The sequence below is a fragment of the Oncorhynchus gorbuscha genome, linkage group LG02 (assembly GCF_021184085.1).
Source record: "Oncorhynchus gorbuscha isolate QuinsamMale2020 ecotype Even-year linkage group LG02, OgorEven_v1.0, whole genome shotgun sequence".
NCBI classification, from domain to species: domain Eukaryota; kingdom Metazoa; phylum Chordata; class Actinopteri; order Salmoniformes; family Salmonidae; genus Oncorhynchus; species Oncorhynchus gorbuscha.
In genome coordinates, this window is record NC_060174.1 from 73,966,767 (window position 1) to 73,985,140 (window position 18,374).

General features: G+C 41.7%; 1 protein-coding gene across 2 annotated transcripts in view; it reads left to right on the forward strand.

The window, feature by feature from the left end:
- Nucleotides 1-239: 239 nt before the first annotated feature.
- The window catches only part of LOC124009216 (Down syndrome cell adhesion molecule-like protein 1 homolog), a 177,175-nt gene continuing 159,040 nt past the window's right edge, over nt 240-18,374 (forward strand). For both annotated transcript variants that reach the window (XM_046320786.1, XM_046320796.1), the window contains exons 1-2: nt 240-395; nt 18,008-18,328. In XM_046320786.1, coding sequence (XP_046176742.1) covers nt 353-395; nt 18,008-18,328 — 364 coding nt within the window. In that variant the 5' untranslated portion in view covers nt 240-352. The remainder of the gene's footprint in view (nt 396-18,007; nt 18,329-18,374) is intronic.

Consider the following 18,374-nt stretch of genomic DNA (forward strand, 5'->3'; position numbering starts at 1 on the left):
GCACCCTCCCTCCTTTCCAATGATAAATGACCGAATGTCCACTCCTCAACTCAACTCAACCCTCGACCGGCTCAGCGGTTCTATTTGACGCGTAACCATCGTTCCGCGGTGTCTCATGAGCATACGGAGGGAGGCTTCGCGTGTATGGTAGTCACATCGAGGGGAGGGGACGTGGGCGGGTCTCACAGGCGCTTCTCATTTCCCCGCGATGGTTATCTGGGCAGCAGGGCTGGAGAGACCGCCGGGGAGCATAGTCGCCAGTCCAGCACGGAGACTCGCCTGGCCAAAGACTGCGCCGCACACTCGCCAGGATTGCCAAACATTCCTGAAAAATATACCTGCTATTTATGGCATGTGGCTTGTAACTTTACTCCTGCTGTACTCTCTCCAGGAAGGTAAGAAACACTGTTTTTATTTATTATATTTTTTAAAAACTAAATCCAGTGAGTGTCTTACTTATTCTATCCTGATTAAATGCCGTACTGCAATGTGCACTAATAATTGTAAAGAAACAACAGATGTAGCAGGAAGAAAATAACTGAATTGATAGCCTATCAATGGAATCCATGAAATTAGGAGAGATCGGATTTGAAAAGGGTGTAAATTACTTTGTCTACAAAATCCATATTATTGTAACGGTGCAGGTATAGGTGTTTTAGGTGTGAAGTAGCCTACATGTTTTGTTGATTGCTGTGTGGCGGTGTGCGCGGGTCCATGATGCCGCAAACGGTGCTGATAGCACGGTTTGTTTTCGCCTTATACCAGCGAGAGTTATGAATATGTAAAATGGCTGGATAGGAAGAACGAACAAGGTGGGAGAGAGAGAGAAATTAAGAAAGGGATTGAAATGCCTGATTTTGTCGACTTTTTGAGCGGTCAAAACTTGAATGGGCACTGGCACATGCAGTGCGAAGTATTTGTTAAAATCTATGCTTATCATTTATTTAATTGTTAATCTTTTTTAAATATCATTTGCTGTGATTATTTGACTTATTGGTGTCGTTTTGTGGGTCTGTCTGTGAATGTGTTTTTAGCGCTTGGCTATGGACACAGCCGTAATGTTCTGGAGGGGTGCTGTGGGGATTTTCGGGAGGTGATTTTGATGAGATTTTTGGCAAGAGTCCCTGTCTGGCGATGAGTAGGCTAGTTGCCATGTTGAAAAATGAAGTAACAAGTGAAGAGCTTCTTCCACATAAATGATGCACCCAAATTAATTACCACATAATGAAAATACAATTACCCTTGTCAAAATGTCCTCTTTTATTTTGTGAACATTATGAGTCAAATGTTGGTTAGGCCTATATGATTTCTCTTATAAAGTGCTTTCTGTTTTGAAGGGGAAAATCCTTGTTCAATATGGCTGAAAATCCCCGACCCTATTACCTGATCTCCCTTGCTATTACAGTGTATTATAATCATTCTGAACAGCATCTAAACAGCATCTCTGTCCGTTGTTTAGCCTGCCTGTTTTAAGTTATGTATGTATGTTTATTAGTTATGATCTCATAAATTAGCCTGGAGGATGATTCTCTTAGGACGCCATGTGTAGGTCTGACAGACATTTGTCAATACTGGAAGGACAAACTCATGTAGCCTAAATACGTACTTAGATTGGCGATTACTTCTATTTAGGCTGTTTCGTGTTAATAATTGTTCACTGCCATATAAGCCTATAATTTTGGAGAAATAAGTCCTGTGCACATGAACGTTGAAATGTCGTATTTTCATAAATGAGTGTATTTACATTGAAGCATTTGGATGTCTCTCTGAATGCATAGCAATTCAAATGAAGACAAAAAGGTATAGGCACAAATGATCTCAGACCAGCATCCAATAGTCTTTTAAAACTATTTAATTCGATCTCATTTATTAGACCAAAGAAGGCCCCAGATGCTTGGGTGGATGTAGACAAGCCCAGGCGTGTTTCCCTCTAATAGCCCACCTGAACCCTGGCTGCTGTGTGTGCGCGCGCGTGCGTGTGTATTTGTGTGTATGTGTGTTTGTGAAAGGGGGGACACCCCTCCCTCTCTCCCTTGCGTTGGGCCTGTTTGCTGTGAAGTTGCGATTTCAATGTGGTTATAATTTAATTGTAACAATATATTGTGTGCATTTTTTGTTGTTAAATGGTTCACTTTAATATTTTGTAACATCACATTTTAGTTGAATATTCTATTCCATACCTACTTCCATTTACAACGCAAATACACAAAATTCAATGAGCAAGCTAATTATTCACAGCGACAAATTGTTCAATTACGTAAATCAAAGAAAACAAATTAAAGAAGAGACACTCAAACCTATTTTATTCAAAACGGCAGTAACAATCATTAGTATTAATTTGCTAGATCTTTAAGTGTTGAAAATGGCTCAATCTTTTTTAGGCCTACAACCAATGTCGCTAAATGAAATAGCATACTTTTACGACCATTAGCGCTAAATTTCCTCACGGAAGATGGGCATTAGGCAATTTTGTCAAAATGGAATTGTTTTGAATGGATTTTTATAATCAGACTACATTATTTTCTAAATACATTTTTTTGATAATCTAACACAGATTTGTATTAATGATTACCTAGAATGATGATCAATTAATGATGTAGGCATTTCAGAAATGCTATATTTGATGTAGAACATTTTGTAATGTCAGTGTCATTTTTAGGATGTATAGGTCTATTGAAAAAATATTAATTATGAAATTAAAATTAAATGAATATAATCAAATTGTCCCCTCAATTGCATTTGGAAACTGAGTTGAATAAATCAAAATATATGTTGTCATAAGGCATTCCCTCCATCGTCATAAAATCCAACTGTCACCCTCTACCCCTCCCTCCCTCCCTCCCTCCCACTCCTGCCCCTCCCTCATATAAAATAGAAATATGCAAAATTGGTCTCTCTCTATTTTAGCCCAAATCCCCAGCTGCCTTCTCCCCACAGCTGCGCAATTAGCGCTGGGTTCTGCCGTATTACCCAATGACAGAGCAGCAAAGCAGGTCACAGGACAGAAGCGTGCCAAGATAATTGCCCATAGTCCCTGCTCTTATTTTTTGAATCGAATATGTTCATAAATCACGTTTTCTATGCAATAATACTGAAATAATAAAATGCACAGCCCTTTTCGTAAACTTAGTATAGGCCTACTCCCACTTAATTGTAACGTGAAGGGTCAGATTGTATTCTTATAAACACAAACAAACATTGTCATATCTCGATTATTTGTTAGTGTAATTTAGATTAATTCTGACTCATTGAGTCGGTGCTGGTTGCCCTGGGTTCAATAAGAAGTCAAATAGTCTTAACCTACTCGCAAAAAGGTAAAAAGGCCTACTGTTAGAATGTCTATTTATTATTGTTTTCGTTTTGAGCCCAAATAAACCTTCAAACCTCCCTCCCGTAAAAAATCATCCCGCAAACTTTTTCAATGGACTTCATGTGGGTACAAAACTATTTCTATGTCCTTGGCCGGAGTTGCCTTTGCCTCTAGTAAAGGAACTCGAAACGTGCGTTTTACCTCGGTGTAGTGTTGATTAGGTCTACCTATTTAATAATGTTGTCAGATGTACAGTAGGCTGAACGTTACTGCTGCTGGTGTAAAAGTGGTGCGTTGCAGTGGTGAGGCTGGCAGGGGAGCGCAGGGGAGTTCAGAACGCGCGGAGAGGAGCAATGGAACTTTCAGCGATAGGATCATGTCATATCGTCATGGCACATCGTACCTAACCCTTACATTAACCGTCTTAAATTTCAGCTTCAATGGGGTGACGTCAAAGTTGGACGTCCCAAGTATCCCCTTTGCGTTTCCCATTTGCTTTTCCAGTCTCTCCACATCCTCTCGCTCTTCTCTCAACCCATCCTTACAACGTATGGAATGGGATAAAGTATCTCGGCAAAAATGCATTAGATTTTTAAAAATGGATAACGAATATGTTGGAAAAACAGGGATATGAAACATGCGTTATGAACAACAGGTGAGGTGTCTAAGTTGACAATCTTTTATCACCTCTGTTCTTCATGTATTTGAGGGAATTTTAATGGTAGAACTCGGCTAGCAGGTGGTTGTTTTTGTCTAAGGTATGTTCTCTCTCTCGCTCTTTCACTCACTCTCCATTAGTCGCTCACTCACACACACTCCCCCTCCCGCTCTCTCCTCATCACTAGGCAGAATTAAAGGATGGGGGAGGGGCGGTTTTATGCAGACTGTGCTGGGACTTGTGATCCACAGATTTGATATTCACATTATGAGAGAAACTGGCTGCTTTGATGTGAGGGGGAACGGGTCCATGGGGACTGCTGAAGAAGCACACTTTTCACTGACGCAGCATGGGCCTGGGGGGCGTATTGGGTGTACAGAAAGCAGGGGGGGCAAAACCCATGCCTTGATGAGATGTAACCCCCAACAACCCCCCAGCCCAGCACTCACTCACTCCTCCCCACCCCACACCAACCACCTTATCCCAGACCCCTAAGGATTGTTCATAAGCTTACACCCAGGGCTGACTCTAGCCTTTTGGGGGCCCTAAGCGAGATTTGGTTGGGGGGCCCACCACCTCACTGCAAAACATTTTAGTGGCCCCTCTCTTGATGGCAGAGAGAAACATTTATGTTTTTAAAGTAAATTTCCTGAAAATCTACACATTTTGCCATGAGTTGGAGATCATTAAAAAAACAATTATAACAAATTTAAGGCCAGGCACCACAGGCTGAAATTACATTTTTGCATCTACCTATCCATTAAGAGATTTGTTGGTATTTTGGTCCGTTAATATTAGTTCTTTCAAAAAGTAAGCATAAACATTTTTAAAAACTTGGTTTAAATGAATATTTTCTTTAGTTTATCACACTACGTCATCAACATTTTAATGAATTTTAACCACTTTAAAATGTATGTATTTCTAAAGTGTATATGTATATACCAAAAGTGTTTTATTTAAGTCTACATTCAACATGTAAAAGTTGATTGTGATAGGATTAAGAGAAACACAAATCCATATTAAGGTGTGGTGCCTGGCCTTTTTTTGCGATGGGGCAGAGAGAACATTTTTGCAGTTTTACACCTTATTTCTTGTAATTCTACCCATTTTGCCATGGGGTGGAGAGATTCTTTTTTGCAGTTTTAAACGCCCACAAGAGTGGACATTCACTTTTTTTTCAGCTGATAGACGATGCCCATAGCTTACCTATAATGTTGCACAACAATTTAAGTCAATAAGTCATAGTTTTTCATCATGAAAAAGTCATAGTTTTTCATCATGAGCAAAGTCATTGTAGCCTATCATTTCACTTCACCTAGCTGTCAGAACCATGGCATGAGCACGGGCTGACTTGGCATTGCTGTTGCACAGCCCACCATGTAGAAAGAACCACATTCTGTAGTCCAAACTGTTCAATAGTTAGGCTATCAATATTACCAGAGCTTAATCTCCTTTGTATTTCTATGGCAGATTCACGGCCACAATTTATTGAAGATGCCAAAACTTTGGAGATAACAATAATTGGCAAAGTCAAAGATACTGAGTTCCCCAATCCATCTGTGGCGAAGTTGTCCCTAAATGCTTATGACAAATCCAGCTCCAGAACCAGCCATAGCCTAGCCAGCTGGCTAATCTTCTGAGTACTATGTAGCAACAACATTCAACATTAGCTAGCTATATAAGGTTAGCATAATAGCTAGCTACACTGACAGCTGTCAGTGCCCTACTTGTTGTTATTTCTCCTCTCCACGTGGAAATCACCACAATGTTCTCACCTCCAATTCGTGAATATGTATTAGCAGCAGGGGTTGGAATCAAAAATATTTTCCAATGGTTTCATTCTGAACAGAACCACTTTTTTTCTTCTTTTCGTTACACTGTTCTGACTAGTAAAATAAAGTTCTCAACCGGTTTGAACAAAGAAAAAAAATAAAGAGTTTATATCGTTCCTTTCTGTTCCTTTTTTCACCTTTGAAATCAACATTTCTTTTACATTAAGCTCATTAAATGATTTCACCAATTGGATACACCTGGCAAGCTAGTTGTTTATGCACATGATGAACAGACACGTGTAGCCTATGGCGCAAGATGTAGGTGTGGAGAAAGCGAGAGAGGGGTGAGGAGGAGGATTGAAGTACTGGGCATTGTTATGACATGCATTATCTGAATTAGGTATACAGAACTATACCTAGGAGGAGCGGCTTCTTTGAAGGAACTTTTAAGGTTCTTTGAGCTAGCTAGCTAGCAAGCTTGTGCTAGCTAGCTAACACACTTTAGCTAGAAAGCTAACAAGCGTGTGTGTGCAGAGTGGCACCAGAATCAAAAACACGTCTTATCTTTTTGTAGTTAATAAATCCAGTGTGAAATGTGATAACTACGCCTATAGTATCTTTAATGTACCATCTACTGCATCTTGCCTATGCCGTTCTGTACCATCACTCATTCATATATTTTTATGTACATATTCTTCATCCTTTTACACTTGTGTGTATAAGGTAGTTGTTGTGGAATTGGTAGGTTAGATTACTCATTGGTTATTACTGCATTGTCAGAACTAGAAGCACAAGCATTTCTCTACACTCACATTAACATCTACTAACCATGTGTATGTGACAAATAAGATTTGATTTGATTTGAACTAGCATTGAAAAAGTGAATCCATTCTTCTCTGGCTAATAAAAAAGATGAATCATGCTTGTGAAGGCCTGGTGTGTAATGTCAGTACAGTAGCCTATCGTAGCATTCAGAGGTGGGGGGGGAAGGTAGCCTAAAGTAACAATATTAATCGGTTCTCGTGCTTTTATAATGACGGTTCTGTTCTGGAACAGTATAGATCAGTTTAGTTTCCGGTTCCGTTTATTTTCTAGTTTTCGGTTCTGTTCCCTGAACTGGTTCCAACCTCCGATTAGCAGCCTGCTTCATTCTTCGGATGTGAAACCTAAACGAGAATTTCCACTATAGGAATTACCCCCAGCGGCCGCTTATGCCTGGAGCCAGCCCTGCTTACACCTACCTCCATCTCCCTTTCTCTCCTTTTCATTTTTATGTACTTACCCTCCCCCTGCTCCTCTCACACACACACACACACACACACACACACACACACACACACACACACACACACACACGCACACGCACACGCACACGCACACGCACACGCACACGCACACACACACGCACACGCACACGCACACACACACACGCACACACGCACACAAACACAGACACACACACACACGCGCGCGCAAGCAGACACACACACGCAAGCAAACACGTTGGCACACAACTTCAAAAGTCTCTGTGAGACTCACCAAGATCTGAGATAGCTAGCTTTCGGAAGGTTAGAGATGGATAGATGGAGGGGAATGAAGAGCACAGGGAGATGGAGGGAAGGAAAGGAGGAAGTGGAGTTTCAGTCTGGCTGAAAATGATCCTACGCCTGTCTCCATGGGAAGAGGTGCTCCATGATGTGTGACAGAGAGAAAGAGAGGAGGATGGGGGTTGCAAGGGAGCATTGATGTGTATGCACATGAGCAGAGGGTAAAAGACAGAATGAGGGAGAGATGAAGAAAAGGGGGGAAGATGTAGAAGAGAAAAAGGCGTTATGTATTTGGTTGGGTTCAGGGAGTGAGGGTGTGAGAGTTTGTGTATTAAGGGGGTGAGGGTGGTGGGAATGTTGGCATTTGTTTACCAGCTCATCAGTGTGTGTATCATGTTTAACATGCAATACGATTGTGTGTGTGTGTGATTTGTGTGTGTCGAGTGCACTCGTCTCTGTGTGTGTGTGGAGTGAGTGGTGTAGGCCAGCTGCATTATGCATAATGAAGTATTGCATAGGCAATGGCTTCTGCATCTCGACATACATATTCATGTCTCGTTCTCTAGCAGGCTGCATAAAATAGTGTCTCAGTGTGTTCTGCGCACACTCACTCCTGCAGCCAGCTAACCAGCCAACCAGGGCTCCGCTCTACCAGCACTATTAGCAGGCTCCAATGCACTGCAACGAAAACACCCCACAATAAATAAGGGGAGGTGGATGTTTCGCTCTCTATCTTTTCGATTGTTTTTCCTCATCGTGTTTTCTTAGCGGTTTTGGACTGAACTTCCAGCTCAACAGGTCAACGCTTATGCTTTGGACTGAATTTGACTGAAAGGGCATTGGTTGATGTGTTAGCATGACATAGTACAGTAATAAGCTGACAGTCAATGCACATTCAAATGGGATACTAGAATGTTTTGGCTGTATGATTGGTTCCATCCAGACTAGTTTGTCTTAAAAGCAGTCACTGATTCCACAAAATGGAGTTGGCCATTTTAGCTACTTGTTGCCTCTTTGGCTTCTCCTCCCATTGACTTGGATGGAACATGGAAGTCACCCGCACCAAGTTCACCCATTCCAAAAACACATAAAATATATTCACACTACATCCACATGTAGTATGTTGTATGTCTTTTTTTAGTCACATGTCAGTACCACCATGGCAACCCCTCTTTTACCTCCCACTTTGAATGTATCCTAAGTGCTGCTCAGAGCATGTGTGTCTGTGTGTTTGTCATTTGTGTGTCTGTTTCTGACAGCCTTTGAGTGTGTGTTTGTTGTGTGTGTTGTGTGTGTGTCTGTTTCTGACAGCTTTTGAGTGCCACTCCACCCTGCCCAGTACAGTACCCTCTGCCCCCCCCAAGCCTCCTCACCCCCCAGGCCCCTAATCTAAAGAGATGTGGTCCTGCTTCCCAGTCCCCCCAGCTCCCCTAAGCTCTCAGGGTGACCCCCAGCCTTTAGCCCCCTTACACCCCTCCACTTTAGTCCTGTCCCAACATTGGGAGATTATAGATATTGCAATCTTTAATATGGGCTTTATGCTAGAGGGCCATTATCAGTAATCTGCAAGGGGTGGGGGAGAATGTCTGACCTGGATTCAGTAGCCCACCATCGGATGGACGGCTAGAGTTCATATTTACCATCTCTAGCATACTGCCCTCAGTTGATGTAACATCATTATCCAGAGGAGCTGAACTTACTCTAGGTTTAATGTATAGACTGTCTATGGTGTTGATCTTACTGTAGGTTTAATGTATAGACTGTCTATGGTGTTGATCTTACTGTAGAGTTAACGTATAGCCTCTGGCATGATGCTGATCTTACTGTAGGGTTAATGTATAGCCTCTGTCATGGTGCTGATCTTACTGTAGGGTTAATATATAGCCTCTGTCATGGTGCTGATCTTACTGTAGGGTTAATGTATAGCCTCTGTCATGGTGCTGATCTTACTGTAGGGTTAATGTATAGCCTCTGCCATGGTGCTGATCTTACTGTAGGGTTAATGTATAGCCTCTGTCATGGTGCTGATCTTACTGTAGGGTTAATGTATAGCCTCTGCCATGGTGCTGATCTTACTGTAGGGTTAATGTATAGCCTCTGGCATGGTGCTGATCTTACTGTAGGGTTAATGTATAGCCTCTGCCATGGTGCTGATCTTACTGTAGGGTTAATGTATAGCCTCTGTCATGGTGCTGATCTTACTGTAGGGTTAATGTATAGCCTCTGCCATGGTGCTGATCTTACTGTAGGGTTAATGTATAGCCTCTGTCATGGTGCTGATCTTACTGTAGGGTTAATGTATAGCCTCTGGCATGATGCTGATCTTACTGTAGGGTTAATGTATAGACTGTCTATGGTGTTGATCTTACTGTAGGGTTAATGTATAGCCTCTGTCCATGGTGCTGATCTTACTGTAGGGTTAATGTATAGACTGTCTATGGTGTTGATCTTACTGTAGGGTTAATGTATAGCCTCTGCCATGGTGCTGATCTTACTGTAGGGTTAATGTATAGCCTCTGTCCATGGTGCTGATCTTACTGTAGGGTTAATGTATAGCCTCTGGCATGATGCTGATCTTACTGTAGGGTTAATGTATAGACTGTCTATGGTGTTGATCTTACTGTAGGGTTAATGTATAGCCTCTGTCCATGGTGCTGATCTTACTGTAGGGTTAATGTATAGACTGTCTATGGTGTTGATCTTACTGTAGGTTTAATGTATAGCCTCTGTCCATGGTGCTGATCTTACTGTAGGGTTAATGTATAGACTGTCTATGGTGTTGATCTTACTGTAGGTTTAATGTATAGCCTCTGTCCATGGTGCTGATCTTACTGTAGAGTTAACGCATAGCCTCTGGCATGATGCTGATCTTACTGTAGGGTTAATGTATAGCCTCTGTCATGGTGCTGATCTTACTGTAGGGTTAATGTATAGCCTCTGGCATGGTGCTGATCTTACTGTAGGGTTAATTGATACCCTCTGTCATGGTGCTGATCTTACTGTAGGGTTAATGTATAGACTGGCTATGGTGTTGATCTTACTGTAGGGTTAATGTATAGCCTCTGTCCATGGTGCTGATCTTACTGTAGGGTTAATGTATAGCCTCTGTCATGGTGCTGATCTTACTGTAGGTTTCATGTATAGACTGTCTATGGTGTTGATCTTACTGTAGGGTTAATGTATAGACTGTCTATGGTGTTGATCTTACTGTAGGGTTAATGTATAGCCTCTGTCATGGTGCTGATCTTACTGTAGGGTTAATATATAGCCTCTGCCATGGTGCTGATCTTACTGTAGGGTTAATGGATACCCTCTGTCCATGGTGCTGATCTTACTGTAGGGTTAATGTATAGACTGTCTATGGTGTTGATCTTACTGTAGGGTTAATCTATAGACTGTCTATGGTGTTGATCTTACTATAGGGTTAATGTATAGCCTCTGTCATGGTGCTGATCTTACTGTAGGGTTAATGGATACCCTCTGTCATGGTGCTGATCTTACTGTAGGGTTAATGTATAGACTGTCTATGGTGTTGATCTTACTGTAGGGTTAATGTATAGCCTCTGTCCATGGTGCTGATCTTACTGTAGGGTTAATGTATAGCCTCTGTCCATTGTGCTGATCTTACTGTAGGGTTAATCTATAGACTGTCTATGGTGTTGATCTTACTGTAGGGTTAATGTATAGCCTCTGTCCATTGTGCTGATCTTACTGTAGGGTTAATCTATAGAATGTCTATGGTGTTGATCTTACTATAGGGTTAATGTATAGCCTCTGTCATGGTGCTGATCTTACTGTAGGGTTAATGTATAGCCTCTGCCCATGATGCTGATCTTACTGTAGGGTTAATGTATAGACTGTCTATGGTGTTGATCTTACTGTAGGGTTAATGTATACCCTCTGTCATGGTGCTGATCTTACTGTAGGGTTAATGTATAGACTGTCTATGGTGTTGATCTTACTGTAGGGTTAATGTATAGCCTCTGTCCATGGTGCTGATCTTACTGTAGGGTTAATGGATACCCTCTGTCATGGTGCTGATCTTACTGTAGGGTTAATGTATAGACTGTCTATGGTGTTCATCTTACTGTAGGGTTAATGGATACCCTCTGTCATGGTGCTGATCTTACTGTAGGGTTAATGTATAGACTGTCTATGGTGTTGATCTTACTGTAGGGTTAATGTATAGCCTCTGTCCATGGTGCTGATCTTACTGTAGGGTTAATGTATACCCTCTGTCATGGTGCTGATCTTACTGTAGGGTTAATGTATAGCCTCTGTCCATGGTGCTGATCTTACTGTAGGGTTAATGTATAGCCTCTGCCCATGATGCTGATCTTACTGTAGGGTTAATGGATACCCTCTGTCATGGTGCTGATCTTACTGTAGGGTTAATGTATAGACTGTCTATGGTGTTCATCTTACTGTAGGGTTAATGGATACCCTCTGTCATGGTGCTGATCTTACTGTGGGGTTAATGTATATACTGTCTATGGTGTTCATCTTACTGTAGGGTTAATGGATACCCTCTGTCATGGTGCTGATCTTACTGTAGGGTTAATGTATAGACTGTCTATGGTGTTGATCTTACTGTAGGGTTAATGTATAGCCTCTGTCATGGTGCTGATCTTACTGTAGGGTTAATGTATAGCCTCTGTCCATTGTGCTGATCTTACTGTAGGGTTAATGTATAGCCTCTGTCCATTGTGCTGATCTTACTGTAGGGTTAATATATAGACAGTCTATGGTGTTGATCTTACTGTAGGGTTAATGTATACCCTCTGTCATGGTGCTGATCTTACTGTAGGGTTAATGTATAGACTGTCTATGGTTTTGATCTTACTGTAGGGTTAATGTATAGCCTCTGTCCATGGTGCTGATCTTACTGTAGGGTTAATGTATAGCCTCTGTCCATTGTGCTGATCTTACTGTAGGGTTAATCTATAGACTGTCTATGGTGTTGATCTTACTATAGGGTTAATGTATAGCCTCTGTCATGGTGCTGATCTTACTGTAGGGTTAATGTATAGCCTCTGTCATGGTGCTGATCTTACTGTAGGGTTAATGTATAGCCTCTGTCATGGTGCTGATCTTACTGTAGGGTTCATGTATAGACTGTCTATGGTGTTGATCTTACTGTAGGGTTAATGTATAGCCTCTGTCCATGGTGCTGATCTTACTGTAGGGTTAATGTATAGACTGTCTATGGTGTTGATCTTACTATAGGGTTAATGTATAGCCTCTGTCCATGATGCTGATCTTACTGTAGGGTTAATGTATAGACTGTCTATGGTGTTGATCTTACTATAGGGTTAATGTATAGCCTCTGCCCATGATGCTGATCTTACTGTAGGGTTAATGGATACCCTCTGTCATGGTGCTGATCTTACTGTAGGGTTAATGTATAGACTGTCTATGGTGTTCATCTTACTGTAGGGTTAATGGATACCCTCTGTCATGGTGCTGATCTTACTGTAGGGTTAATGTATAGCCTCTGCCATGGTGCTGATCTTACTGTAGGGTTAATGTATAGCCTCTGTCATGGTGCTGATCTTACTGTAGGGTTAATGTATAGCCTCTGGCATGATGCTGATCTTACTGTAGGGTTAATGTATAGACTGTCTATGGTGTTGATCTTACTGTAGGGTTAATGTATAGCCTCTGTCCATGGTGCTGATCTTACTGTAGGGTTAATGTATAGACTGTCTATGGTGTTGATCTTACTGTAGGGTTAATGTATAGCCTCTGCCATGGTGCTGATCTTACTGTAGGGTTAATGTATAGCCTCTGTCCATGGTGCTGATCTTACTGTAGGGTTAATGTATAGCCTCTGGCATGATGCTGATCTTACTGTAGGGTTAATGTATAGACTGTCTATGGTGTTGATCTTACTGTAGGGTTAATGTATAGCCTCTGTCCATGGTGCTGATCTTACTGTAGGGTTAATGTATAGACTGTCTATGGTGTTGATCTTACTGTAGGTTTAATGTATAGCCTCTGTCCATGGTGCTGATCTTACTGTAGGGTTAATGTATAGACTGTCTATGGTGTTGATCTTACTGTAGGTTTAATGTATAGCCTCTGTCCATGGTGCTGATCTTACTGTAGGGTTCATGGATACCCTCTGTCATGGTGCTGATCTTACTGTAGGGTTAATGTATAGACTGTCTATGGTGTTGATCTTACTGTAGGGTTAATGTATAGACTGTCTATGGTGTTGATCTTACTGTAGGGTTAATGTATAGCCTCTGTCATGGTGCTGATCTTACTGTAGGGTTAATATATAGCCTCTGCCATGGTGCTGATCTTACTGTAGGGTTAATGGATACCCTCTGTCCATGGTGCTGATCTTACTGTAGGGTTAATGTATAGACTGTCTATGGTGTTGATCTTACTGTAGGGTTAATGTATAGCCTCTGTCCATTGTGCTGATCTTACTGTAGGGTTAATATATAGACTGTCTATGGTGTTGATCTTACTGTAGGGTTAATGGATACCCTCTGTCATGGTGCTGATCTTACTGTAGGGTTAATGTATAGACTGTCTATGGTGTTGATCTTACTGTAGGGTTAATGTATAGCCTCTGTCCATGGTGCTGATCTTACTGTAGGGTTAATGTATAGCCTCTGTCCATTGTGCTGATCTTACTGTAGGGTTAATATATAGACTGTCTATGGTGTTCATCTTACTGTAGGGTTAATGGATACCCTCTGTCATGGTGCTGATCTTACTGTAGGGTTAATCTATAGACTGTCTATGGTGCTGATCTTACTGTAGGGTTAATGTATAGCCTCTGTCATGGTGCTGATCTTACTGTAGGGTTAATGTATAGCCTCTGTCATGGTGCTGATCTTACTGTAGGGTTAATGTATAGACTGTCTATGGTGCTGATCTTACTGTAGGGTTAATGTATAGCCTCTGTCATGGTGCTGATCTTACTGTAGGGTTAATGTATAGACTGTCTATGGTGCTGATCTTACTGTAGGGTTAATGGATACCCTCTGTCATGGTGCTGATCTTACTGTAGGGTTAATGTATAGACTGTCTATGGTGTTGATCTTACTGTAGGGTTAATGTATAGCCTCTGTCCATGGTGCTGATCTTACTGTAGGGTTAATGTATAGCCTCTGTCCATGGTGCTGATCTTACTGTAGGGTTAATGGATACCCTCTGTCATGGTGCTGATCTTACTGTAGGGTTAATGTATAGACTTTCTATGGTGTTGATCTTACTGTAGGGTTAATGTATAGCCTCTGTCCATGGTGCTGATCTTACTGTAGGGTTAATGGATACGCCTCTGTCCATGGTGCTGATCTTACTGTAGGGTTAATGTATAGCCTCTGCCCATGATGCTGATCTTACTGTAGGGTTAATGGATACCCTCTGTCATGGTGCTGATCTTACTGTGGGGTTAATGTATAGACTGTCTATGGTGCTGATCTTACTGTAGGGTTAATATATAGACTGTCTATGGTGTTCATCTTACTGTAGGGTTAATGGATACCCTCTGTCATGGTGCTGATCTTACTGTAGGGTTAATGTATAGACTGTCTATGGTGTTGATCTTACTGTAGGGTTAATGTATAGCCTCTGTCCATGGTGCTGATCTTACTGTAGGGTTAATGTATAGCCTCTTCCCATGATGCTGATCTTACTGTAGGGTTAATGGATACCCTCTGTCATGGTGCTGATCTTACTGTAGGGTTAATGTATAGCCTCTGTCCATGGTGCTGATCTTACTGTAGGGTTAATGTATAGCCTCTTCCCATGATGCTGATCTTACTGTAGGGTTAATGTATAGCCTCTGTCCATTGTGCTGATCTTACTGTAGGGTTAATATATAGACTGTCTATGGTGTTGATCTTACTGTAGGGTTAATGTATAGCCTCTGTCCATTGTGCTGATCTTACTGTAGGGTTAATATATAGCCTCTGTCCATGGTGCTGATTCCGTGAGAAAATGCTTCATGGTTTGATGTGTTATTATCACCACCATCTGAATCTACACATGTAAATAATCTGTCTGTCAACAACACAAGGTACATACTTGCGTACACAAATGGACATTTAATGAGCCCATGAACTAATATCAATTTCAGGCAGAAGATGTGGCATATTACCTGTAAAACATTAAAGGCAATGAGCCCCTTTCAAACAGCCAGTTTACCACTTTACCACTTTCTTGCAGGTATACCCCTTTCATACATATCAGTGGTTAACTGGCACATTGGGAGGGGTGGGGGTGTTGTTAACCCATAGGGGGATGTTTGAATTTCAAATTAGGGAGGTGTTAAAAAATGGAAATGTTGATAAATTTACCTGCAGAAAAAGCAGAGAACCATTCACACAGTACCGATGGCTGTATTGTGGTTACAGGTTCTGTGAAAATGCAGGAGTCATGAGTAGGTCTTTAGGTGGGGTTTAATGTACAATGCTATAAAGAAGCAGGCATGGTAAATTAGTGGGATTTTGTCTGTGTATGAAAGGGATATATGTGTTTACCAGAAGGGTACTAGAGAGCCTGGTGGAGATGTTTGGACAGTGGTGTCGGAGGGGCTGGACAGCGGTGTCGGAGGGGCTGGACAGTGGTGTCGGAGGGGCTGGACAGTGTTGTCGGAGGGGCTGGACAGTGGTGTTGGAGGGGCTGGACAGTGGTGTCGGAGGTGCTGGACAATAAAGAGTCTACAGCTAGATATGAATTTCTGGGGTGGGGTGATTTCTCAGATCTCTGAAGCTCCAATGATCTGGCTACAGATAATTTTGCTTCATTCATACGTATGCTAGATGGTTAGATGAATGAGTTGAACTCTGTGTGCTGAGCTGAACCTGAAAGCTGATACAGAATGGGAGTTAGAGAAAATGTGTGTATTACATATTTGGGGGAAGGGGGGCAGGGCAAAGATTTGGACACATCTGTCCATCTATGACAGGGTCATTTCTCTCTTCTAATCTTCCCCTCCTTGACCCTAAATGTGGGGACCTCCCTTTCTCTCTCTGCTGGGGCTGTGTCCCTAATCTGAGTACCCAGGAGGAACACTCCTGGTGTGTTAAATATGAAAGGAGATTAAAACTGATTTAACTCTGCGTCTGGCATACAAATTCCAATCACATAACTTAACTGTGTGTTTCCTCTGAGTGTGTGTGTGTGTGTCTGTGTGTAGGTAGAGGCCTCCTCCCACATCCACCTAACCCACCAGAGGCTTTAGCCCAAATCCCTGGCTTTCTGCATCACATGACTGATGTTTGCAGCTGGACATTTGACATACATTTGTTCTGATTATTTTGCTCCACATTTGAAGGGCATTCTTATCCTTCCTGTCTGTTACATCTGTTTATTACTGTTCAGTTTAATTTATTAGGACTTTAATTGAACTATTTTTTTTTAAACTAGGCAAGTCAGTTAAGAACAAATTCTTATTTTCAACGACAGCCCACAAACAGTGGGTTAACTGCCTGTTCAGGGGCAGAACCTTGTCAGCTCGGGGATTTGAACAACCTTTCGGTTACTAGTCCAACACTAGGCTACCCTGCCACCCATTGAATAACACCTGGGTAGATTTCCAGATGTGTGTTTTGAATATGGTGCTCAACAGTGTGTTTTTCAAGCAGTTCCTCACCTGTTATTTTACAACAGTGACACTTTACTTATACAGTTCTACTGTTCTACAGTTCTACTATTCTACAGTTCTATTAGTTCTACTACTGTTCTACTGTTCTACAGTTCCACTGTTCTACTGTTCTACAGTTCTATTAGTTCTACTACAATTCTACTGTTCTACTGTTCTACAGTTCCACTGTTCTACTGTTCTACAGTTCTACTGTTCTACAGTTCTATTAGTTCTACTACAGTTCTACTGTTCTACTGTTCTACAGTTCCACTGTTCTACTGTTCTACTACAGTTCTACTGTTCTACTGTTCTACTACAGTTCTACTGTTCTACTGTTCTACTACAGTTCTACTGTTCTACTACAGTTCTACAATTTTACTGTTCTACTATTCTACTGTTCTACAGTTCTAGTATTATACTATTCTACTGTTCTACAGTTCTACAGTTCCACTATTCTAGTTCTACAGTTCTAAAGTTCTACGGTTCTACTGTTCTACTGTTCTACTACAGTTCTACTATTCTACTGTTCTATAGTTCTACAGTTTTACTGTTCTACTGTTCTACAGTTTTACTGTTCTACTGTTCTATTGTTCTACAGTTCTACTGTTCTACAGTTTTACTGTTCTACTGTTTTACAGTTTTACTGTTTTACAGTTTTACTGTTCTACTGTTCTACAGTTTTACTGTTCTACTGTTCTACAGTTTTACTGTTCTACAGTTTACTGTTCTACTGTTCTACAGTTTTACTGTTCTACTGTTCTACAGTTTTACTGTTCTACTGTTCTACAGTTTTACTGTTCTACTGTTCTACTGTTCTATTGTTCTACAGTTCTACTGTTCTACAGTTTTACTGTTCTACTGTTTTACAGTTTTACTGTTTTACAGTTTTACTGTTCTACTGTTCTACAGTTTTACTGTTCTACTGTTCTACAGTTTTACTGTTCTACAGTTTACTGTTCTACTGTTCTACAGTTTTACTGTTCTACTGTTCTACAGTTTTACTGTTCTACTGTTCTACAGTTTTACTGTTCTACTGTTCTATTGTTCTACAGTTCTACTGTTCTTCTCTCTACACTACTTATTACTGACTGTGATATCTCTCTCCCCATGCAGTACACAGTGAGGATGTGGGCTCTACCAGGCTGTACTTTGTGAACGCGTCCCTCCAGAGGCTGACCTACTCCAGCTCAGTGGGGGTGTCTCTGCCCTGTCCGGCGGGCGGCACCCCCACCGCCATCCTGCGCTGGTACCTGGCCACCGGCGATGACATCTACGACGTGCCCCACATCCGTCATGTCCATGCCAATGGCACCCTCCAACTCTACCCCTTCTCTCCCTCCGCCTTCAACTCCTACATCCACGACAACGACTACTTCTGCACCGCAGAGAACCAGGCTGGCAAGATCCGCAGCCCGAACATCAGAGTCAAAGCTGGTGAGGAGGAGGAGGGGGGGGGGGTGTAGGAGAAGAGATGGCAGAG